Source organism: Malus domestica, chromosome 16, assembly GCF_042453785.1.
Source record: "Malus domestica chromosome 16, GDT2T_hap1".
Classification (NCBI taxonomy): Eukaryota; Viridiplantae; Streptophyta; class Magnoliopsida; order Rosales; family Rosaceae; genus Malus; species Malus domestica.
In genome coordinates, this window is record NC_091676.1 from 15,055,026 (window position 1) to 15,078,808 (window position 23,783).

At 37.6% G+C, this 23,783-nt stretch overlaps 3 protein-coding genes and 1 pseudogene across 8 annotated transcripts; 3 read left to right on the forward strand and 1 right to left on the reverse strand.

Moving 5' to 3' along the window:
• The first annotated feature begins 254 nt into the window (after nt 1–254).
• LOC103403848 (stem-specific protein TSJT1) lies at nt 255–3,483 on the forward strand. The gene is made up of 5 exons (XM_008342698.4): nt 255–745; nt 1,750–1,990; nt 2,100–2,220; nt 2,371–2,480; nt 3,157–3,483. Exons 1-5 carry the CDS (start codon nt 543–545, stop codon nt 3,190–3,192), a joined length of 711 nt encoding a protein of 236 aa, XP_008340920.3. The 5' UTR covers nt 255–542; the 3' UTR covers nt 3,193–3,483.
• Nucleotides 3,484–8,409: 4,926 nt separating this feature from the next.
• Nucleotides 8,410–11,091, forward strand: LOC103403849 (nuclear transcription factor Y subunit C-3-like). Its single transcript, XM_008342699.4, has 3 exons — nt 8,410–8,629; nt 8,766–8,819; nt 10,130–11,091. Exon 3 carries the CDS (start codon nt 10,145–10,147, stop codon nt 10,880–10,882), a length of 738 nt encoding a protein of 245 aa, XP_008340921.3. The 5' UTR covers nt 8,410–8,629; nt 8,766–8,819; nt 10,130–10,144; the 3' UTR covers nt 10,883–11,091.
• Nucleotides 11,092–11,902: 811 nt separating this feature from the next.
• Nucleotides 11,903–16,024, reverse strand: LOC103403850 (ATP-dependent (S)-NAD(P)H-hydrate dehydratase). Of its 6 annotated transcripts, none has more exons than XM_029095555.2 (12): nt 15,839–16,024; nt 15,478–15,655; nt 14,941–15,017; nt 14,662–14,771; nt 14,455–14,569; nt 14,247–14,309; nt 13,972–14,135; nt 13,528–13,589; nt 12,872–12,938; nt 12,485–12,544; nt 12,272–12,400; nt 11,903–12,191 (listed from the first exon to the last, which is right to left on the reverse strand). In XM_029095555.2, exons 1-12 carry the CDS (start codon nt 16,007–16,009, stop codon nt 12,164–12,166), a joined length of 1,224 nt encoding a protein of 407 aa, XP_028951388.2. In that variant the 5' UTR covers nt 16,010–16,024; the 3' UTR covers nt 11,903–12,163. The 6 variants fall into 6 exon arrangements, with proteins under 6 accessions (XP_028951388.2, XP_028951392.2, XP_028951389.2 ...); XM_029095559.2 differs by having other exon boundaries at nt 15,892–16,017; XM_029095556.2 differs by having other exon boundaries at nt 15,478–15,779; nt 15,892–16,007.
• A 467-nt stretch (nt 16,025–16,491) lies between these two features.
• Nucleotides 16,492–22,963, forward strand: LOC139187703 (putative calcium-transporting ATPase 13, plasma membrane-type; annotated as a pseudogene).
• The last annotated feature ends 820 nt before the right edge of the window (nt 22,964–23,783 follow it).

A 23,783-nucleotide genomic window follows, 5' to 3' on the forward strand; every position in this document is an offset into this window, starting at 1 on the left:
ATAAGTGTATAGTTATTCTTTTTTTTGTCTTTTCTAAATATAAAGTCATAGAACACTAAAATAAAATCTAAATTACAAATTGGTATCATATATTAGGCAAGAAATTTGTAATATTAATGTTTTTCTTCTTTTTGTAAAATTATGGATTCTTTATTTTACAATCCCGTGTGAAATTAATTTTGGACATCAAACTTTCAGATACGGGTAATTCAAGCATAATTTTTTTTAAATATTTTAAGTTAAACGTCATTAATAAATTTGCTTATGTTGAAATGTAATCAATAGATTTCATCCAAATTTCTGCCCTACTTTTTGTGGAAAATTTTGAATTTTAGCCATTACAATAGAAAAATTAATCACAATCATAGCTAGTCAAATGACGGGAATGCCCTCGCCCTCTTCCTATATAATGAACCCTGCCCCTCCATTGCTAACGATCCCAATTCCGAGCTCTCTCTCAACTCCAACATAACCAAAAGAAAAGATTAGATTTTGGTCGATTTTTGTTCATTTCTGTTTCCGTTTCTGAGTTAAGATCAAAGATGTTGGGAGTTTTCAGCAGCGCGATCGTGTCGCCGCCGGACGAGCTGGTAGCCGCCGGCAGCCGAACTCCGTCGCCGAAAATTACGGCGACGTCGCTGGTCAACCGCTTCGTCCAGACCAATGACGCCGCCGTCTCCGTACAAGTCGGCGACGACGCTCAGCTGGCCTACAGTCACAGCAACGAGTCTGCGTTACAGCCGAGGTGAGACAAACCCACGGCATGTCGTTTCTTTACCCTTAGAACTGTGATCATTGAAACCACGCCCGGATTCGTAATTAATCAAATCGAGTAAAATTGTCCAAATTACTCACTTTTAAATTAATTTTGGGTTTTTTTTCCGTGATTTATTGTAATTTTAATTTTATTCTGTGTGGTTGATTTGTTGATCACGGTTGGAGAGGAGACTCTATGATGATCATGATTTCTTGATCTGGTTTTCTCGGAGCTTCGGGATCAGCAAAGAGAGTTTTGGCGGTTAGTGCGGTGTGGGTCTCGCACGACCGCCACGGGACGTTATCCAGAGTTGAGATTTTGGTGACTAGATTGTTTCTGACCACCACACAGTTGATCCTTCCACGTGTCAGGATCCTGAACTGAATTCACAACAATAATATTATTTTTGATAAATGATTTCATCTTCGTTAGTTGCGATAAATATTTAAACTGTTGTACCAGAGTTGTTTTTCAGACAAAATTTTATTTATTTATTTACTTTTTGTCCTTAAAATACCTTTTCAAATTATTTGTTCTTCCGAATCAATACCTTAAATGAAGTCATCGATTCAATATTTACATGATTCAGAAAGTAAATTGCTTGTTTAATAGATGTTTGTCGCGTGGTGAACTGGTGGTGAGGGAAGAATATAGGAGATCCATATTTTTTGTTAGGTGTTAGTTGATCAATCAAGTTGGTGACTTTCCCTTGTTTGTTTATGATTCAATTATTAATTGTGTAATAATTGTGAAGTCTTTCATCATCAAGTCACAAATAATTGATCATAGACAAGAAGAGTTGTATCCATAGGTGGGGAGTTGAGACCATATTGGCAACTTGTACATGGACTTGGTGGTCTTATCATCCTGATTATATGCAAGACTACTTTGGACATAAATAATTCATAGTCTGCTATGCGTTTCGGATTACTCAAAATCCGAGGTCACTTGTATTGTATGTAATCTAATTGCGGGAAATGGGGAAATTGCAGGTCATTTGCAGTGAAGGATGAGATATTCTGCTTGTTTGAGGGAGCACTTGACAACTTGGGAAGTTTGAGGCAGCAATACGGACTTGCCAAGTCGGCAAATGAAGTGATTTTGGTGATCGAGGCTTATAAGGCCCTTCGTGATCGGGCTCCTTACCCGCCAAACCATGTCGTTGGCCACCTCAGTGGAAATTTTGCTTTCATAGTATTTGACAAGTCCACCTCAACTGTGTTTGTGGCGTCTGTAAGTCACCTTCGATTCCTTCCACAACAAGCAAAGAATAATATACCTTGGTAAAGCTAATAGCTTTGATTGGCATCTAACAATTGGGTTTGGTGTGTAATTGTGACAGGACCAATTTGGCAAGATTCCGCTCTCTTGGGGAATTACTGCTGATGGATATGTGGCCTTTGCTGATGATGCAGAACTGCTCAAGGGTGCTTGTGGCAAGTCACTTGCTTCTTTCCCTCAAGGTGTGTAAAAGTCTTTTAGAGGGAGCATCGGTGCACCTAATTCCTTGATTTTTTTGGTCCACCAATAATTTGACAAATTGCAACATGATGTATGAGTTTTGAAAACAAATCTCTGTTCTTTGTTAACAATGGTGTTATTAATTTGTACAGGATGTTTCTACTCCACGTCTGTTGGAGGACTGAGAAGCTATGAGAATCCTAAAAACAAGATCACAGCTGTGCCTGCTACTGATGAAGAAATCTGGGGTGCAACATTTAAGGTAAATATGAAGTGCCTAATTTTGCTTTAGCAAGAGAACTGACTGTAGTTTTATTAACACCGGTTGATGCTATTTAGCATTTGGGATGCGGCCGGATTATTCCTTATGTGGGGTCATTCTAGTGGGATAGGAATAAGATCTATTTTGATTGACGCGATGTGTATTATTATGTCGCTAATGATAAGTAGGCTCTCTGAATAGTTAGATCATATGATGCAAGAACTATCTTCGTATCCAAACAGCATTGCAGTAGCATCTCAACACAAAGAGCCTTAGCTGGAGAAAGTTTCACATCATCTGCTTAGTCTTTTGCAGCCTTAGCTGATTATGTAAAACAATTCCTGATTAAGGCTCTTGGAATTGAGATGCTAAAGCTTCCTTTTTAAGGACATTATATTCCGAGCAAAAAGAAAAAGTGATGTTTGAGTATGAAGATTGTCTGTTGATTTTGAGAAACATTTAGACGATCTCATGAAGCCAGTGACTCGGGTCAGGCATTCGTGATTGTAAATTGTCGGCATTTTACTTCCCCGTCCATCTCTATGGTTGTACCAATTACCCACGGCGATGAAAAAACCAATAATAGTATGTGAGACGATGATGACAATTCACACCAACTTTAATAATGTTGATTTGGACCACATTTTTCGTCAACTTGACGGGGTGAAATTTTCAGGTGGAAGGGCCAGCAGTTCTTGCAGCCACAAAGTAGAAGTTTTGTCCTGATAGGGCGCTGCGTGGTCATCTTCAAAATCTAAATCTGTATCCGTTTCCTCCTAGAAGAAGTGAGGTTTTTATGTGGCGTTGGATGCAAGGCATACATGAGGAGCCAGTAAATACCTAGAAGAAGTGAGTGAGTGTTGATAAGAGTGTGTTTCTCGTGTAGTTTCTGCTCGTTGTATTCTAAACTTCTACCAACGTACAGCTATGCTTTTGTTGATCTAAAAATAATGTTGTATTAAGGACCGGTTTGGAGTTAATTAAGAAGTTTATTTAGTAATAATATCGTAATTGCTTCCTCTCCATTGAATGGAGGAGCAACCAATGCAATTGCTCCTTCTGCACCTCCAATCGCACATTTTTCTTTTCAGTTGCAAGGCTCATCAAAACTGAATGTGAATTTGTTTGAACTGAAAATAAGGAAACTAACGAAGTTCTTAAAAACTTTAATTTTAATGAAAATGATAAAATAAATGTGTAAAAGTGAATAGTAACAGAAGTAACTTTTCAAAGTAAAAATGTTCTTAACATTAAGGGTGAACAGTACGAGTACCAGGAATGCTTCATTAAAATCTTCCTGAAAATATGCTAAAAAGTGGGCCTGAAAGCTTACCTCCGGAGCCTAACAATTTCAAGTGGTTCTGGTAACTTGTATGGCCAAGGGATGACAAGGGCAAATTTGTGTTTGGGTGGTGAAAATTCAAGTGGTGTGAGGCAATCTTGATTGTGGACCGCAAAAACAGATATGGGTGGGGACGATGATGACTAGGGTTTGTAAGGGGAAAGACGAGTAGACTCAAACAAACAATCAGCCACACGTCTCGGAAAAACCGACGGAGGGCAACCTTTTCATTCAAAGCTTTATTCAGTTTAGGAAGCAAGCGCCGTCATCTCTTTCAAAATCAAAGCCATCTTTCAATTCAGCGTGCCGGATTGGCTTACTCTGTCGTCTTATACTGTTGACCATATTCTTTCCTTCCTACCATTCCACGATGCCGTGCGTCAAGTGTCAAGTGTCAAGTGTCTTAGAGAATTTGAACTAGCTTAGAGAATTTGATTTCATTTCACGACGAGTGGAAATCTGAACTAGCTTAAGAGAATTTGAATTTGTGAGGACCATGTTTTTTTTTTTTTTTTTTTTTTTTTTTTTGTGTGAGGACCATGTTTACTAGACCTGTTGTGCTGGTCAGATAAACCTCACTGACCTGCTGTGCAGGTCAGATAAGCCGCACTGATATCTCGACTATTTTGTACCAAAAAGGATAGGTCCTCGTCCTTTACTACACATTCTGAAGCCGTATGACTTGCAGGTTTACAAACACATTAGCGACTGTCCTGTTCATTGTGATGACTCGCAGGATTGCAAACACATTAGTGACTATTTTGTTCATTGTGAGAGAAAATTTTAGACCCTGAACTGATAGCAAGTAGAAAAAATGTCTCCAAGATTTATCTGATTCCATTTGCGGGAAAATTTTAACAGCGCAAATTTTCTTGATCAGGACGAATTTGATCCATGAGTCGATGGATTGTTGGTGCACTGCGTTGTGGAATATTAATTTGAAGTCTTCTTGCAGTGGAACAAGTATGTCGGTCAGTTATATTTTGAACCCAGCAAATAAATCTTGGCTTTTCTTGATCTTCAAAGACCACGCTTCCAACGACATTAAGGCCACAGTAGTCTTAGGGCCACTTGGATGTCGAAATCTAAAGTTGTAATCTGTGTTCAAACTTCTTGTCATTATGTTGCCAAGATGCTTGTCTGGACAGAGTCGCAAAATGGTAGGAAGGAGATAATGTGGCCAATAGAACAAGACGGCAGAGTAAGTCAATCCATCAGTGGTGAAATTGATTGAAACAAAAGGGTGGGTTTTACAAAAAGTTGTAAGAAAATCTCATGTGGGAAGATGACATGGTTTTGAGAGAGAATAAGACATGAATTGCATAGAAATGGAAGAAATGATGACAGTAGTCGTGAGTCAAATGGGAGGTAAGTCATATTTGTCAAAAATTACAATCTAAAAGATGGGGAGACTACAAAGAACAAAACGAAAGTATCATATGTTAAGGTATGAATCGAGAGCATAGCATTTGGAATGGATGGTGCAAAGATCGTGGATTTGATTTTTCATGATTGTCTTCGGACGCGTCTATCTTGATTAACAGTGATTGGTTGAGATGCCTAGGATTTTTTATTTTCAGCCAAAGATCTTTTCCAATGTAGTAACTCTTGTAACCTAAACCATTAGAACCACTGCAAAAACAAGGCAAAGCAAAAAGACAACTACATAAGCTCAAAACCCTGCATAAAAACGATATATCAGAAATAGAAACAACGAAGAAACAATACTAACGAGCAACAAAGTGATAAGAGATATCCATGTCCAATATTCAAGTGATAAAAATCTAGTCAGAACAGAACAAAGGATCAAATTGAGTTCCATTGAAATTTCGATGAAATGTTGAGTGTTCTCAATTCTCTGGGATCGCAAGTGCCTTACAAAATTAGTGTTGCAAGTGACCAATATAAATCCCAATTAGACCTAGCCTGTACATAAGGGAATATCCAAACAAGACTGAAATATATTCATCGCTAGAAGATGTTAGATAACTGTCATTTTACTTTTTTCTTATCTAAAACAGTATGACTGTTACGCTGTTACGTGATATTATCAACCTTGTTATGTTATAATAAGTCAATCTTTATCTCCCAACCATATTCTAACATGTGGATTAATAACACTTAGGTGATTGACATCTCAGTAATTCTAACCTTATCATAGCTCCTTCAATACTGCTACAAAACTAAAAGAAAGCTGCAGCAGAATAGAAAAGAATAGAATCAAAACGACAAACACCCCCAAAAAGTTGAAGCCATCAGAGGTGATCATGAATCGTATTGATGATCTTCCTGAGCCTGTATTGGTTGAAATCCTTTTTCGCCTTCCTTGCAATAAAGTTGCCTTCAAATGCAAGTCTGTCTCAAAGCGTTGGTTCCGTACAATCTCCGATCCTTATTTTGTTGGCCGCTTTCAGTGTCTCCAATGTGACCAGAAAGAGACGTACTCTATCGATTACATTACCCCCTAAGCTTTTACAACGTCCAAGCATCCAGTTTTCAAGACAATCAATTTCTCCTTGAGTTTCCTTCCCCTCCAACCATATGCGGTGGCTACGTATAATGACTTGATTTTGTGCTGAACTATAAAAGCCAATTCCATGACTACTATATCCGGAATCCCTAGACCAAGCAACCTACTACTACTACTGATAATACTGTTATCGATCGTAAAAGCATAATTAACCATATTCAGTATGCAATTATCAAGCATTACCCAAAGCACTGGAATATGAAACTGCATTTGAAGGTTAATTAGATTGGACAGATATATAAAAGCCGAGAGAAGAGATCAATTAAACCCTAAACCGGAAGCAGATCGAGCTCTCTCTAGGATGAGAAAACCACCCTCCTCTCTCTCATCGTATAAGCAATTTTCATGTTGTTGTAGTACTCTTCCTTCCATCAACGTGGGAGGCTCACAGGAATGAAAGCCAACTTCTTGTTGGGATCAGATTCCTCAAAATGCACGAGACCTTGTACAAGTTCGGAGACAAGACAACCAGCCAAGATCTCTTCGCATTTTGAGAAATCTAATCCCCAACCAAAATACGGTAATGTTTCTGCAAATGAAAATGGGTTATATGGAAACTTTTAAACAGAAAAATTGCCGGAAATGGACGGCTCCACTCTCGAGTCACCCTCGCATGCACATTCCCGCCAACCCGTCGCGCGCGCTCTCTCTCTCTCTCTCTCTCTCTCTCTCTCTCTCATGAGTTTCTATTTGAAAAGATCGAATAGTAGATTTTATTTCATCAAAAAGAGTATTACATCATACAAATTTTGAATCAGTGCCTTACACAATCCTCTACAAGTAAGGCAATAATGACACTTGGAGGAGTCCCATTCCATTCACAGTGTTGAGTCAATGAGAGCCCAATCCGTGCGAGCCGATGAGCAACAGAGTTTGTATTGAGGTGGCGATGCAACACAATGACTTTTTAAAAGGTCACCCATTATAGTATTATTCAAACTCGTTTAATTTCGAAATTCTGATGTGATTCGGTGCATGTGTGATGGTATAATCGCATCCTCTCTCATAAGTTAAAGCTAAGACATTGACAAAGTATCATCAATTGTTCCTTTTTTTTAAGAGTATTTACTTGTCTTTATATTATGGTTGGCTGGCTCCAATCTTGTTGTGAGATCATCATCTCGAAATCTCATAGATATTTGTGATTTTGAAATAATTAAATAATATGGTATTGATTCTTGAACATTATGCGCATGTACAATTGTTGGGGTGGAACGAATGAACTGATAAAATCATAAAGTAGCTTTGTACTATCAAACCAATCAAATCAAATCGATCAAGCTGCACAACAATAAGTTTGATTTCACCTCATTATTTTTGGGTCAATTCGGAACTCAGTAAACCAAATAGAATTAGAGAATGACATTTTCAAGGCACTGTATCAACACTATATTGATCATGCATACTCACTAGTGCGTTTTTTTTTCTCACAATTCATCATCTTATGTCGTAGGTCACATTCTTGTTAATAATCAACCAAACTAAACTAATTTATCAATCTCATAAATTTTTTCTTGGATTCAGTGGTTGATACAAGTGATACAAAAAAAGAACCAATCTTCTGACATTGACCAATTTTCTTATCTCTTTTGTAGATTTCTTTGTCAATTTTAGAAGATTTCTCAAGGAGAAATCACTCATTGTAATTTGAAAAAAGAAAATATAGGTACTTATTGACTCGTGTCCATGGCCCATGGCCCACATAAAAGTAGGGCACGCTCGGTCTACCAGCCCATTGATGCTTGGAACTCCAATACCCTTTCATTAAGCAAAATATCTCGAATTTAAGTCATTAAAAATGTTAATTAGGCAGTTGATTGGTGGGGGGAGATATTTTAATTTTAAGTCATTTTCTTTTAGAGAATTTTAACGAAAAGTTTTTAATACTATTTACTTTAACGAAAAAATACATTTTTACATTAAAAAATCAATTCTGGTATTATTAACTTTATCATTTATTTTGTTCTTATCATTGAAAATCAAAATTTTAAAATCATTTTATTAACTTTTTTTCTTTTTCTTTTAACGATTAAATAATTAGGAGGGGTAAAATCGTCGGAGTGAAAAAAGTCAAACGTTAAAGTTATAGCTGGGACGACGACGAACCAAACCTGGCGCTTTTTTTTTTAGTGGAAGGCATTACATACAGTGATACACACATACTTACATTCAATCTTTCCCACTCTCCACTGCGATCCCCACTCCACACCGCCCCGCTCTCTCTTTACTGTTTTATTTGATCGACAATTCCAAAAATCCTAGAAATTCATTACAAAGGTTCGATTTTTATATACTTTTTCAAATTTTCTGTTCGATAATTCTCCTTTTGTAGTATTTGCAGCTTCAATTTTCGCCTGAAGCTTCAGTTCAATTGGTGCATGAATTTCATTGATTTCTTTGGTTTTTGTTTTAGGGTTTTGGTGGTTGAATAAAACCCAGAATTGGGGAACAGAGCAGTGAGCCGAAGGTACCAATTTTTGTGTTTTTTAATTTCATGCATGAGTTATAAATTTTTTTTAGGAATAATTTTATATGTGATTAGTGGAGATTTTGTGTATAAGTAGCTAAATTTGGTCTTACTATTTGTTCTTGAATTGTTTTGTTAGGGTTTCTCAAACCCTAGATTTGATTTGAGTCTGGTGAATTTACTGTAGTGGGGGTATATGGAAGTATAATACATAAGTGGTGTGTGTGTTTGTGTGAGCAAGTCAGAACCAAGAGCATGTTTTCTGTGGTTTTTGTTGCTTTAGAATCTCAGTGAGTTACTGTGCAGAGGGTTGAGACTTTGTGTTGACTCGGGTCTTTTTCGCTCCGGAAGAAAACTATGCAACTCTATTAGAAGGCCTCTACCCTTTGTTTTGTTTTCGGTTCTTTCTGTTGGGGGAAAGGGGGAGAGTACATAGGGTTTTGGGTACAAACAGTTGCACGCGATTTTCGTTGCTTGTGTTTAGTTTGACCTTTGATTGAAAGGTGAATAGGCCATCCCAAGTGCAGTTCGTACTTGTCGAATGACTGAGGTATATACTATTTGTTCCCAAAAAAAGTTCTAGGGATTTGTCCTATTAAGACAGAATACTCGATTTCAGATATTAGTCTCGGTTGTGCAATGTAATTTCATAGTGTGATCAGCTATTTGGATCGGATAAAAGGTGCAGTGGTAGATATGATAGGATATATTGCTAATTGGAACAATCGATTTGTATAAACCATAAGAGTGCTCAAATGGTGTGTACGGTTACGCTAGACCTCCTTTTGGGAGCAGTTTGGTTAAAGGTTTCTAGTGTTTGATTTCAGGTGGAAGAGAATTTGGTATTGATTGTCATTATAGAGTTTGAAGCTTTGATGGGGATTAGGTTCCATGGGTTTAACATATTGTTGAATTATTCTAAATATTTAGTATCTAGTCTTATTTTTAGGGATGTGTTTTCCACACACCCAATTTCTCCCCTTGCACAACCCTGTTTCTTTTTGGCCTTTCGATTGAAGAAATCAAAGGAGAATTCAAGGACAAAAATAAATAAGGGTGTGCAAAGGGGGAAAATGGGTGTGCAGAAGCCATTTCCTATTTTTAGTGGCACAACTGGTCACAAACCCTTTGAGATGAGGGTCGCGATTCGTGTTAGATAGTTTGACGGCCAGCACTCGTATAAATTTGGGTGCCAAAATTCCATAGTTGATATTAAGCATTCTCTACTTTTTGTCAGGGTTTAGGAGGTTCGATGCTTTAAACTTATAATTTCTTATACTAATTGTTTATTATTTACTATATACCAAAAGTGAGCACGGACCAATATGGATCAGCAAGGGCAAGGGCATGGGCATCCTGCAACAATGGGAGTGGCGGGTACTGCAGCTCAAGCATCATATGGTGTGAACCCGTATGGATCAGTTGGGATGCTGCAATCTCCTACTCAGCCAGCAGGTCCTTCTGCCCCTTCTCAGCTTGCACAACACCAGCTAGCGTATCAGCACATCCACCAGCAACAACAACAGCAACTGCAGCAACAACTCCAAAAATTTTGGGGAGAGCAGCATAAAGAAATTGATCAAACTAATGATTTCAAAAACCATAGTTTGCCATTGGCCAGGATTAAGAAGATTATGAAAGCGGATGAGGATGTGAGGATGATATCAGCCGAAGCTCCCGTCATATTTGCTAGGGCCTGTGAGATGTTCATTCTAGAGTTGACAATGCGGTCTTGGAATCATACCGAGGAGAACAAAAGAAGAACACTGCAAAAGAACGACATCGCAGCAGCAATTACGCGGACAGATATATTTGACTTTCTTGTTGATATCGTCCCAAGAGAGGATTTGAAAGATGAAGTACTTGCATCAATCCCAAGAGGTGGGAATCTCCCAGTTGGGGTTCCATCTGATGGTGTTCCTTACTATTACATGCCTCCTCAGCATGCTCCACAGGTTGGTGCTCCGGGGAATCAGAATATGTATGGCCAACAGACACATGCGTACATTGCTCAGCCAACATGGCCACATCAACAACAGCAACCGCACGAAGATATCGAGTAAAAGAGATAATGGAGTATAAAACCAGAACATCCTTTGACTATATCATCATTGTTTGTAATCAAAGGCTTACAATTTAAAGTGTTTATCTTGGATACAATAGTTACATAGTTTGCTTGATTTCCTGTCCCTACAGTTGCAAAATATTTGGTTTTGGTACATGAAAATTGAAAAGATTAAGTGAAAGGTGTGGATTCTGGTACTGTAAACAATCTGGTTGTTCTGTATTTGTTCTTGTAAATCTAGAGGTCTTGTTTGATTCCATTTCAGGTTGACAAGTTGGAAGAAATTGAGGAGGAAAGTGGTCAATGCACCATACAAGCACTTTAAGGAACAAAACCATGATTCATTCCACTTTTATGCTTGGCATGTGGGCAAAAGTTTTAGTTGTATTCAGTGGCAGAAGAATCTGGGGAAAGAAAAAAGATGCATGGTGCCATATGCTCTACCTTTCTGTAAAAAATCCTCTACTAGTTGTGCTCTTCTGGTCCTCCGTAATCAGTATTTGTAGTGCAAACCAACCAACCATTTTTCTGCCCTGCGAGCGTCTGTTTCAAGTGGAGAGTCTCCATATGCACACACCTTGTTTTTATCTCACTCGTCACGTTTATAATCCAATTACAGGGTGGATTCTCCACGTAAACAGCACGCCCTGTTTGAAAGAGAGGATTTTTATTTTTCAACAATATTGAGGGGGAAATTTAACGTGAGTCATAATTAACTATCGAACTTGTCATTTACGGGATTCTACTACGAGACATTCCACAAGTGAAAAATAAATACAATTGAATTGTAGCGCTAATGGCGAGAGGACTAGTTAATCATAAATTCCATTGCCAATCTGAACATTGTTTTCTGTATTTTCATGGTGCATACTGCCTTATGGCTCCATCAGTGGAGAACTTGGACACCGCGCTTTCTCCGTCAACGATGCCATGCGTTATTGTCATCGCTCAAATGGGGAACCAAAATGGGTTGGTGTTCATAATAATAAGTTGAGGGTGTAATGAAATCTAACAGAGGTTTATGGCTTGGAAACACCTCGGCTGTCAGCGCAGCTTATATACTCACGAAAACATCATACTTATTATATGATATCATCCAGAGTTCCAAAGAACTGGCAGCAACAACAGACTCGTATCGTATATCTACAAGTCAAATAGTCTGCAAGGTGTGAAGGAAACAGAAAAAAACATGATTCTGACCGACATAACATAAGCGAGTGAAATTGATGTCTCTCTGAATGTCGGTAGATCAAACGCTATGCTCTGGAAGTCGACAGCATCAACCAACTGGACAGATATCCTCCAAACTGCAACAGAGAAAGTAATATCTGAACACTTAAAACTCTAAAATCGTACATGATAATTGATCAACGTTAGGGGCCACTACCTTCTTCCCAAGCACTCGATGATATCGGTAGTGAGGGTTGACCTTTTCTTATTCTCAAAAGCAAGGGATGCAGCCTTCCTCATTAAAGCGGACGCAGCAATGCACCCCAACAGTGCAGGATTTCTGGAACTGTAAAAAACACAAATTGCGTATAAACAATTGTCAAACATGGGTAGAACCAAAATTATGAACATATATTTAGACTGTTAAAACCTGGTACTCAAATCCCCATTTTTGATCTTTTGACGGGCCCATGATAGAAATACACCAACGCTGAAATAACCAAAACAAGTTTTTGTTAGTTATCCAACATAGCATTTTGTAAGCTCTCAGAATCTGAGTTCTGAAGCATCAGTCAATGATCACCTCCTGACTGTAGAAATTCAAATGTTGAAGAAGATATAACCCGGAGAAATAATTTTGATATCATATGGATCTCTATCTCTCTTTTGCATAAATAGATATTAGAGTTATGCATTCTTTGAAAAAACTGGAAAAAGAAGACTGTAAATTCACCACATACAAAATGAAGCCATCCAATGTTTAGCAAAATTTTATTAAAAAAATAAATCATACTCAAACTCAGAAATAAGAACTTGCCTTCCAGAAAGTATATCACCCTGCCCACCACATCGTCGAGGAGAACCGTATATGCTCACTGAGTTGACTGCATAAAAGCATCAAATGTTAAAGGTAAATAAAGTCCAGGTTTTTATATCCGGGGAACAAAACAGAGATGTTTCCAAAACCTAAACTAGTCAATTAGCTGGACAGAAGACAAAAAGCCTACGATTTGGCTTAAAGAAGAAAGCCAAACAAAACAAATCATGTGATTTGCAGAAAATTTAGAAAGAAAAAAAAAGACAAATGGAATCCCTTGGTGTGGAGAGATTCAAGTATGGTATGGCTCTCAGGCCCCAGCTTCAAGTAAAAAATGACCTTCGTGGACACAAAACATTAGGCATGCCAATTACCCAGCTTCATACACCTGATTGACAGAAGCTGCTGGTAGGGTAGTGACCCAAGTTCACATTCGTCAAGTGTGTCGCATGAAATATCATCTCCACCAGCTAAGAGGCAACCATACCAGCAGTTTCGGCGATGCTTACTGGTGTTTCCAACTTAAATGTTGAAAAACAAATATTCATGGAATATCAACTTTATTAAAGCAATAGCTTCACATATTACCAGTAAACACATGCTTTAATAACTTCACATATTACCCGTAAGCACGCTGCAGGTATATGCTCACATACCTGTCTCACCATCACTAATGAGGTCAGATCTTCCTTTCCTAAGTATAGTTACACCACCAATCCTGACAGAGAAAGACTCAAAAAAATCGTTAGATTGAAAGAAATAACTACAACTACCAAATTGCACATTTTATAGCATGGGAAAAAATACATCACAACGCAAAATAATGCGTGAAGCAGAAATGAGGAAACCATTCAGAAAGATGTAATTACATGGGCATTCTGACAACATTGTCTACCTCACATTTGGAATAATCACTAATCAGCTGGCTCTATCCAATATTTGCAAAATATCCTTATTCCCTTCTCAGCCAAATAGGTTTTACATATTTTATACTGAGATTTAGTATAGATAAGTAGTTATTTTATACTGAGACTTAAGTATACATAAAGTAGTAATTAACTAATCCAACACAAAACAGAAAAGCTTGAAAAGATATTAACCTTTTTGCAAGAGATAGTACTTGCTCGGGAGCATCTTCATCATTTACTTCACAGCTCAAAACTTTCTGTACAAGGCGCTTATATTCATTTATGTTTGGGGTCAGCACAGCTAAGGGATATCCACTGACAAGATCAATACAGTTTGTGACCAGAAAGAGTCCATCCTGGAAAAGCTTATACCATTATGGCCAGAATTTGAAGCAAAAAGTATACACTACGAAAGATAATTATCAACTCACATCAAAACAAGGATACAGAAAATAGTGACTACATACCCCATCAATGACAATTGGGACATTGGACCGCCTTGCATGCTTCATGATGTTGCTCACACAGTCCTGGATTATGTCATTCAATCTTAGAACCATTTTTGAAAGGATTCGGTAAAGATTTAGTCCTTCATCATACAGTATAAACCCAAATCAAACGCTATAAACTAGATTACGACAGCTCCTCAAGTAACAGCATCAACATAAAGCTAACCAGAAGAAATGGGTCCCTTCCGAGGCCTGGACCAACGACAAGACAGTCAAATCTTTCCATCCATTTATCAACTTCAGCAAGAACCTTTTCTGAGATGAAACTTCTGTCCCCATCCCTGAAAACCACGTTATAAACTCAGCAGCTCACTTAATGATAGTATATTCTGTGTGTTGTAAGCACATCAACTTGTTTACAAAGCTGAATCACCTAACACTGTACGATTCTTCTAAAATAGGGTGTACAATCAACTCAGGACTGTAGCTTTTTATGACCGAAGCTGCATCTTTTGTACAAAAGACATGGGACAGGTCTGCGCCCTGAAAGGAAATATATTTCAGTTCCATCCAACTAGCAAGCAATGCAGCAAATCACTTGTTTGTTTGTTTTTTTATTTTTTCATTTCAGTGTACACTAAGCTACATTATTAATAGAATCCAGCTAAATTTGTAGTTATTTTCTTCAAAACAAAAAGAGCAGGGCACTAACAATTTTTAATGCTGAGATAGCAGAAAAGTATGGAGCACCGGTGTACTCACGACAGCCGCCAATAACAGCTATCTTTCCTGACAAGCACAGAGAGATAGATATAAGCTACATTTTCCCACCTTCTTAACAAAACAATGAACAAACACATTAGAAAGAGAGAACTAAATGAAAAATTATGAACCTAGAAGAATGGCAAAGCAAATAAGACCTACAATCCGAATAGAAACCGAAGCAAGTCAGTCCTAGAATCAACATCAAAAATATTTCCGTAATTCTCGATAATTGCACTGTATCACGCACAACAACCATCATTGACAAATACAGAATGCAATGCATTTGTCTTTACGTGCAAATTACACAAAGTTCCCCCTTTGCGCCCAAGTTCCCCCTTTGCACCCAAGTTCGAATCTGCCTCCCCCGTAGTTTAGATTAAATTCATTGTAGACTATCGCTCAAATATTAAAATTAAAAAATTAAAAAATAAATAAATAAAAAAAGGAAATGACATTGGTAGCTGAGCAGTGTGAGTTTAATTACCAGCCTGACCCTTGTGTCTGTTGGGATCGAGGGTCGGAGTGATTGCTCGCAAAACGCTCTCGGCGTCGGCTTCCAAAGAGGGCCGACTCGTGAATTTCCTAATTCCTTGCATTGCCTTCTGATTTGTGATGGTGTTACGATCACTGCAACCTCCTACTCCGAGAGACCTTATCAGAAACTGTTGCCTTCTCAGCACACCAGAGGAACCCAACATGTAAAGGCAAGTTCTTGCAACAAACCCAGAATTTATTCCATGTTTTATTAGCATCAATGTCCCCAAAAATCACACTTTCTTACTTCAACTGAAGAAACCAAAAATAAATAAATAATGGAATTTTCATGAGATTAAGTTTAATTTTACCCAGAAATTGATCAAATTGCTGAAGTTTGGAGCAAGAAATTTCAGATACGTACCCAAAGATTGGTTCTTCAAAATCTCTGGAAGCACAGCACAGCACACAGAAGCAGCGAGTGAAATGGTGTTCCGCAAAGATCGGTGGACTTTTGGCTGTTGAAGTCGAAGGAAGGACATACAGCTACACGTGCGCAGACTTACGTGGGTCCCACTATGAAACTTAAAACGACAGCGGGTCATTGTTCTCGCTGATTGATCCAGAGAAATGGGATTGGATTGGACTTTTGGCTGTGGTGGACTTGGGTTCATTGTTCTGCTTCAGCCCAAAAAGATTTAATAGAAAATGGGAAAGAAAAAGAAAATGGATAGAAAGGCAAAAGAAAGTGCAAGACATGCATTCTTTCTACCGGTGGAATTCTCTCCCATTCTACTCTCTCTCTCGCTCTCTCTCTCTCTCTCTCTCTCTCTTATTTTATTTATTTATTATTCAAATGGTTACAGATAAGCCACATCACTATCATGTGTTAACTTCTTTATGAAGAGAGAAAGACAAAGAAGAAAGTGTAAGAGGAGAGGATGGGAAAAGAGGGAATTACTCAATAAATTTCACAATATCACATACGGGAAAGTCTTTATGCGACACATGCATAAAAACGACAATGATGGAGGGAGACGTTGGCGGTACCGCAGTAGCAATGCTGGTTAGGTGATGGCGTGGAAATTGTGGTGGCAGCAATGATGACAACTGTGGTGGGAGATAATGGTGATGGTGGTACGGCTGATGGTGCTAACCGTCACACCACGATTCCAAGATAAGTAAGGATCAATAAGTGGTAGACAAAAGTAGCAATACAATAATATAGAGAATCAGGTGAGACTTATACATAATATACATCAGAGTATTAGCGGAAACAAAATTACTCTCAAATACACTACACACACCATCTACACCTCTTAAAATTTAGGGAACTTTAACGAAAAACATCCGGTTCTGTTCACTTTAACGAAAAACCACATTTTTACACTAAAAAGTCAATCCTGGTATTATTCACTTTACCCTTTATTTTGTCCTTATCATTAAAACTCAAAGTTTTCAAGCCATTTTCATTAATTTTCCTTAAAATTTATTCTCTAACTGCCACATGTACTATGCAAAAAAAAAACAGCTCCACACCGTAGGAGTGATGCACCAAACAAAGCAAAACCTAGATACGCTATAAAGCTCGTATGAGTTACAATAATAAGACATATGTGATTAAAATGAATTAATCACATTTAGAAAACATCATATTGGAATCGTTTGTATATATAAGATAATCTCACTCGATATCTCGAATGAATCCACACATGCATTCAACCGACCTTTCGTGATTGATCCACACACATTCAATCATCTATTGTATGAATATAAGATATGCCCCAGATATACTCGTGATTGATAGTAATAATAAATATAATATATGCCCCAAATATAATCATGGTTGACAGTATTAATAAATATAATATATGCCCTAAATATACTAATGGCTGACAGTAATAATTATATAAATACATATATCATTTCACTAAGCAGATTGATGATTGGGTAATAACACATTTAAAAATCTATATTACGCACACAAAGTATATAACAAGAAAATCTTTCATACGAAAAATACATATCAAATAACATTAAAGCCCCTCACCTGAAGCCTCATGTGAGAACCCGTATTTTATATTTTCACCTAGTGAGACTCACTTCTAATTTTGAATCAAATATTTTGGCCCAGTATCAACCATTAGTCCATCCTAATATTTCTTTAAACCGTTACTTTTAAGACCATTTGTTATGTTATATTTTGAAGTTAGTTGAGTGGTGGCATGATTTTACATGCATGAAATCTTATTCATAGGTGGCAACCAGTGGGGAGTTTAGAGTGTTGTCTAAGCATTTTAGATGCTGATTAACTTAGCCTATTGAGTGGAGGTGTCAAGGTATAGTTGAAAACGTAATATTAGCATGAGGAGGCAATTAGATAACATGGACGTGGCTTGGTAAGAGGAAGACAGATGTACCAAATAGTTTTTAAAATCTATATTACTTTGACAAGTGTCAAAGGATAAGGACCAATGTTTATTTGTAATTATTTTTATTTAATCTCCAAGTTTTGCAGCCGTCATCTTTTAGTATAAATAGGACATTCCTCCAACCGTTTTCAAACGTGAAATTGTTTTTGAGAAATGCATGCTATGTCTGCAAGTGTTTTTCTTACGTAGAGGTGTGTGTGTGTATATATATATAAATATATATGTTTAGAGAGAAATTAGAAGATAAAATATAGCAGAAAAATATATATAATGATTTAGGAAGGAAAGCTCTTTGACAAAACTCCTCATCGAGTCACGTAGTGAACCCCAAACAGGAAGGAAAGCTCGTCATCAACCTGACGTTATTAATTCTGCGTCATTGACACGGAAGAAAATTCTGAACGAGCATGGAAATGGATATTGTGTGAATGATGATCTTAATAAATGGCGGCGTCCTAAGTAGACGAATTACACTCTTTGCCTGCCTACCCGAAATTTACCAATACGAAGTTACGAACTCGTCGAGTTAGGCCAGGTTGTGTTGCTCGACGAAAGAAGTTGATCTGGGTGGCTCATTTCATTTAAGTTTAGGCTTACTAATTGAACTGTTTTTGAAACCATCGTTTAGTCTCAATTTACTTTCTAAAAGTGGTTCTGTCTCACTTTGCTATCTGAAATTGTCATTTTCAATGTATTTGATCGCACTTCATTCCATTATGTTAAAGAAACGTTAAATTCAAACTTAATAAATCATTCAATTCCTCTTCTTTTATGAATCCTAATTTGTTTCGCCAAGAAGATCGGTCAATTGAACTGAAGAACAGGATGGAGGCACAATAAAGAGGTGTGTAAAAGTAAAATGTCCAAAATACCTTGAGTTTACGTTTGTTTGAAAATAACAGTTGCAGGGGGCTAAGTGAGACAAAACCAATCCCAATAGGTAAATCATGATTAATTGACAATTTTAAGGGGCAATTCAATTAATAAGTCTTTAAATTCATTATGTCAAATGCCTTTTCCCAGCTACTCTATAGTTTTTTAAGTCTTTGGTTTGTAAGTTTGTGGTTTATAAGGTGTTCCACAATAATTTAAGGGAGTTTGATTTCTATAACACAATTGTTATAGTGATGTGAGATGGATTTTGAGATTTAATTTAGATCAGTTGAACAAAGTTGAGTCTGCACCCCTGTATGCAAATCCCAATCCCCCTAATGTAAATTAGAAATAGTAATTCTCATCTGATTTCAAGTTGCTAATGGACTTCAGCTTATGTCCTCAAATTTCACGCTGTCCAATCCGCCTACCGTATTTTTCGGCGAGGTCATTATCCAAACTGTGGACGTGCTGCGGGCTTATTGACACACACAAGAGTAGCTTTCATTATAGAGGAGTTCGGATTCTCTTTGTAAAGATTCTAGGGATCCGTGAATCGTGTTCATTCATCATACATCGTGCAGTCAAAAATCATTTTAAATATTTTTATTTAAAAATAAACATAAATAGTACTTGCTAAAAATTGATTGCACGATATACGATGAACGGACACGATTTACGAATCCTCAAAATCCTCGCCAAAAGAATCAGGAGAGGATCCTGTTGGATTATAGAGGTGTGATTTAAAGTATCACACCATCAAATCTTTTACAAGACCGTAGGAATATGGGAGACAATTGTATGTGTGATTGAACTATCACACCATCAAACCCTTCATTATAAGGTGGTGACGATATGCGTGAAATATTGACCCATCCAAAAATTGTAGAGTAATGATGTTCACATCATGTTTTTATACCATATTTTCATACCACTTAGGTGGCATCTGATGTGGACAGCCGTACCATTTGAAACATTTGCAAAACCCAAGGAAATGAAGGAGAAAGACTTCTTCTATACTACAATCATCATTTAATTAACTAGTTTTTCTTAATTATTAGTTTATTAAATAATGAACTAAATTTAACAATTATCGTGATTGTCGAAAGCAAATACTTTTTCATTAGGTTGAAAAGATGTTGAAAGCAACTTTTTCTTAATAATTTCCGTAATTAGTTGCATCGACACATAATATAAAAAGTTAAACGAGTTTGTTTTTAACAAATGATATTATCTACACTGAAAGATGGAGGAGTGGACAATCTACGCTTTTTATAAATATGAGAAGAAAGCCTCCAGTTAATTTACAACACTTCCATTTGTGTTTTTCAGGTAATTAAGCATGTCTTCCAATACCATGCAGCTTTCCGAATTCGGTAGGTGCACTAATAGAATCCAAATCAAACCAAAAAAACATGACGTTCTGCTTATCTGGTCATCAACTGCTCCAGAGCCTTCAACCTTTCTGTGCCCAAATATGTTGACACCGAAGTCTCTTGCTCTCCTCTTTTCGCCAACATCAGAAGGATAGAGGCAGACGACCGGTTCAGGTTGACCAAACAACCCTCACTGACCTTGTGAATGACAAGAATCTAGACTGGATTTAGCAGCTAGGAAGGGTTGAATGATTAGCATCATCCCTCAAAGTCGATGCAGACCATGGAATTCAAGGTGATCATGATGGTGAAGATATCGCCCACAGACAAGAAGTCTTTGGCTCAAACACATACAAGATACCACCACCAAAAGGGTTCTTCTATCGCCCGCAGACAAGAAGTCTTTGGCTCAAACACATACAAGATACCACCACCAAAAGGTTATTCCATTTTGTGTGCGAAGCCTTTAAGGACCTCACCATTCTCATCCTGATAGGTTATGCTACACTTTCTCTTGGTTCCGGAATCCACAACCATGGACTAAACGAAGGTTAGATGCACGATGGAAACATATTTCCCGATATCATTCTGGTCATTACTATGTTTGCTGTGAGTAATTACAGGCAGAACAGACAGTTTCATAAAATGTCAGAAGTCGGCGACAATGTCCAAGTTGAAGCTCTCAGATGTTGCAGGCGCCATAATATTTTGAAGTCTGAAATTATGGTTAGTGATGTCATTTTCTCAAACTTAGGGGATCAAGTTCCAACCGAAGGGTTGTCCTTAGATGTTATTCTTTACAAATAGACAAATCGAGCATGACAGGGGAGATCGACCCTATTGAAATTAGCCGCAGCCAGAATCCATTCTTGTTTTCTGGTGCCAAAGTGGTTGATGGGTATGGTCGGATGCTGGTAACTTCAGTCGGCATGAACACAATATGAGGCAAGATGACTAGCATCATCAGCCATGACACAAGTGAACAAACACCTTTACAAGCTCAAATTAGCAAGCTAGCTAACTTAACAATTAAAGTTGGTTTGGCAGTTGCTCTCATAATGCTCATTGTATTGTTAGTTCGATACTTCACAGGCAATACGGATGATGAGAATGGAAATCCTAAGTTTGATGGCAGCAAGACCAAGGCCAATGACATAATATATGCGGTGGTTGGGATTGTAGCAGTTGCAGTTACAATTGTTGTGGTAGCAATCCTAGTAGGTTTGCCACTAGCCGTGGCCATCACTCTCTCTTATTCCATGAGGTGAATGATAGCTGATAAGGCAATGGTGAGGAAACTCTCTGCTTGTAAGACGATGGGCTATGCTACCGTCATTTGTACTCACAAAACAGGCACTCTCACCATGAATGAAATGAAGGTGACCAAGTTTTGGTTAGGCAAACTTGTGTCAGAAGAGGCTTATTCATCTATTTCTCCATACGTCCTGAACTTGATCCAAGAAAGGGGTGCTCTCAATACAACTGGTTATGTATACAGACCTACCTTGGATTTAGAAATTGAGATCTCGGGCAGTCCAACAGAAAAGGCTATCCTTTCGTAGACCGTTCATAAGATGAATATAGATACGCAACAAGTGGAAACGTGTTGTAGCATTCTCAATGTTGAAGCCTTCAATTCATAAAAGAAACGAAGTGGGATTTAGATGAAGAGGCACGCAGACAATAAAATGCAGGTGCATTGGAAAGAAGCTGCAAAGATGATACTTGCAATGTGCACAAGTTACTACAATGCCTTTGGACATGTTGAGGATATGGATGACAATGCTAAAATGACTTTTGAGTAGATTATTAAGGGTATGGTGGCTAACAGGCTCCAATGCATTGCTTTTGCTCATAAAGAAGTTTCAGATGAGGAGCAAATGGGTGATCAATGATACAAAGTTGTGCTAAAAGAATAGGGATTGACCCTGTTAGAACTTGTGGATCTTAATGATCCATGTCGACCAGGAGTAAAGACATCAGTTCGAGACTGTCAGAAGGCAGGAGTAAAGATCAAAATGATCACTGGTGACAATGTTTTCACTGCAAAAGCCATAGCCACCGAATGTGGGATTCTCAAGCATGATGAGGATATGTCAAGTGGAGCAGTGATAGAAGGCATGCAATTTCGCAATTACACACCTCAAGAGAAGAGGGAGAAGGTAGATGAAATCTGTGTAATGGCAAGGTCCTCTCCGTCTGATAAACTTCTAATGGTGCAATGCTTGAAAGAGAGAGGTCATGTGGTTGTAGTGACAGGTGATGGCACAAATGATGCACCAACATTGACAGAAGCTGATATCGGACTTTCTATGGGGATTCAAGGAACATAAGTTGCTAAAGAGAGCTTTGATGTTGTGATCATGGATGATAATTTTTCTTCGGTGACCACAGTTTGAGGTGGGGAAGATGCGTGTACAATAACATCCAGAAGTCCATCTAATTCCAGCTCATTGTAGATGACAAGGAAACTGAAGCCTTAATTTTTAACACATTTGTGCTTTGCCAGGTCTTCAGTGAGTTCAACGCAAGGAAGCTTGAGCAAAATGTCTTCAAGGGAACCCGCAAACCGTATTTGGGGATCATTGCAGTGACGATTGTCCTCCAAGTGCTGATGCTGGAATTTCTGAATAAATTTTCCGATAGGGAGAGGTTGCATTGGAAGCAATGGCTTGCATGTTTTGGAATTGTAGCTTTCTCCTGGCCAATTGGTTGGCTTGCCAAGCGGGTGGATTTTCAAGTCCTATGGGAACTGCAGCTTTCTCTTACTTGTAAACTCTTTTGCAAAGGCAGTCTTCACTCAAACGATGTTTAGCCATCTGAAGATGGAGAAATGATGATCACTAGCGTTTGAAGGTAAACAAACATTGGCTGGTAATGAGAAACAAGATACATGTATCCTGGCCATACTATAATGATAAACTAAAAAACTCTATGTTCTTTGTCAAATTGATTGGATCGGAAGCTCCATGCATTATTATTGTGATTTGGTAATGTATATGAATGATATCGTTGTTGAAAAATAATAGGGAAAGTATTTTAGGAATATGATTTAATTAGTGATTTTATATGATTTAATTAGGATTTTGATATGATTTGATTTGGTCTAGTTTCCTTGTGTTGTAGACAAATGATTGTTTTGATTTATTTCCTAGTATTACTCCTTTGTAATCTTATAAATGATAAAGAATTGAAGTAGTATTTGAGAGTTGCGAGATTGTAGAGAATTCTTATATTTGTCATAAACCCTTTATTTTCAACTATTGTTGATTTAGAAATGTAGATGTTTATAGCACTGTAATATTCTCTTCACTAGGATAAATGAGAAGAATCTGCATTTGCAACCCGAGTACTCTATTGTTTTTTAAGTCTTCAATTTCAAATGTGTGGTTTATAGTTATTTATATTGCATGATAAGATCTCTCGCCGAATGTTCACACTTCCTTCCCTTGTAAATTGTAATTATAAGTGAAGCTATCAGACTCCCATCTTAATCCGGTTATCATAAATCATATCCGAAATCATAATTACAAAAATGTTTAAACCTTTGAGTTGAAGATAACAAATGCACATGATTGCATTGTTGTCTTAAACCAAAGTTGTGATGTATGTCAAAAACTGGATCCTCACTTCCA

Bases quoted from the DNA above. Each gene is read 5' to 3' on its own strand.
- LOC103403850 (XM_029095555.2), bottom strand. From the start codon at position 16,009: ATGTCCTTCCTTCGACTTCAACAGCCAAAAGTCCACCGATCTTTGCGG. The intron at 14,310-14,454 runs GTTAGCTTTATG...GACATAATCCAG, and splicing joins GAAGGGACCCATTTCTTCTG to GACTGTGTGAGCAACATCAT. The intron at 12,939-13,527 runs GTATGTGAGCAT...GCTTTTATGCAG, and splicing joins CATTAGTGATGGTGAGACAG to TCAACTCAGTGAGCATATAC.
- LOC103403848 (XM_008342698.4), top strand. From the start codon at position 543: ATGTTGGGAGTTTTCAGCAGCGCGATCGTGTCGCCGCCGGACGAGCTG. The intron at 746-1,749 runs GTGAGACAAACC...GGGAAATTGCAG, and splicing joins GAGTCTGCGTTACAGCCGAG to GTCATTTGCAGTGAAGGATG. The intron at 2,481-3,156 runs GTAAATATGAAG...TGAAATTTTCAG, and splicing joins TCTGGGGTGCAACATTTAAG to GTGGAAGGGCCAGCAGTTCT.
- LOC103403849 (XM_008342699.4), top strand. From the start codon at position 10,145: ATGGATCAGCAAGGGCAAGGGCATGGGCATCCTGCAACAATGGGAGTG.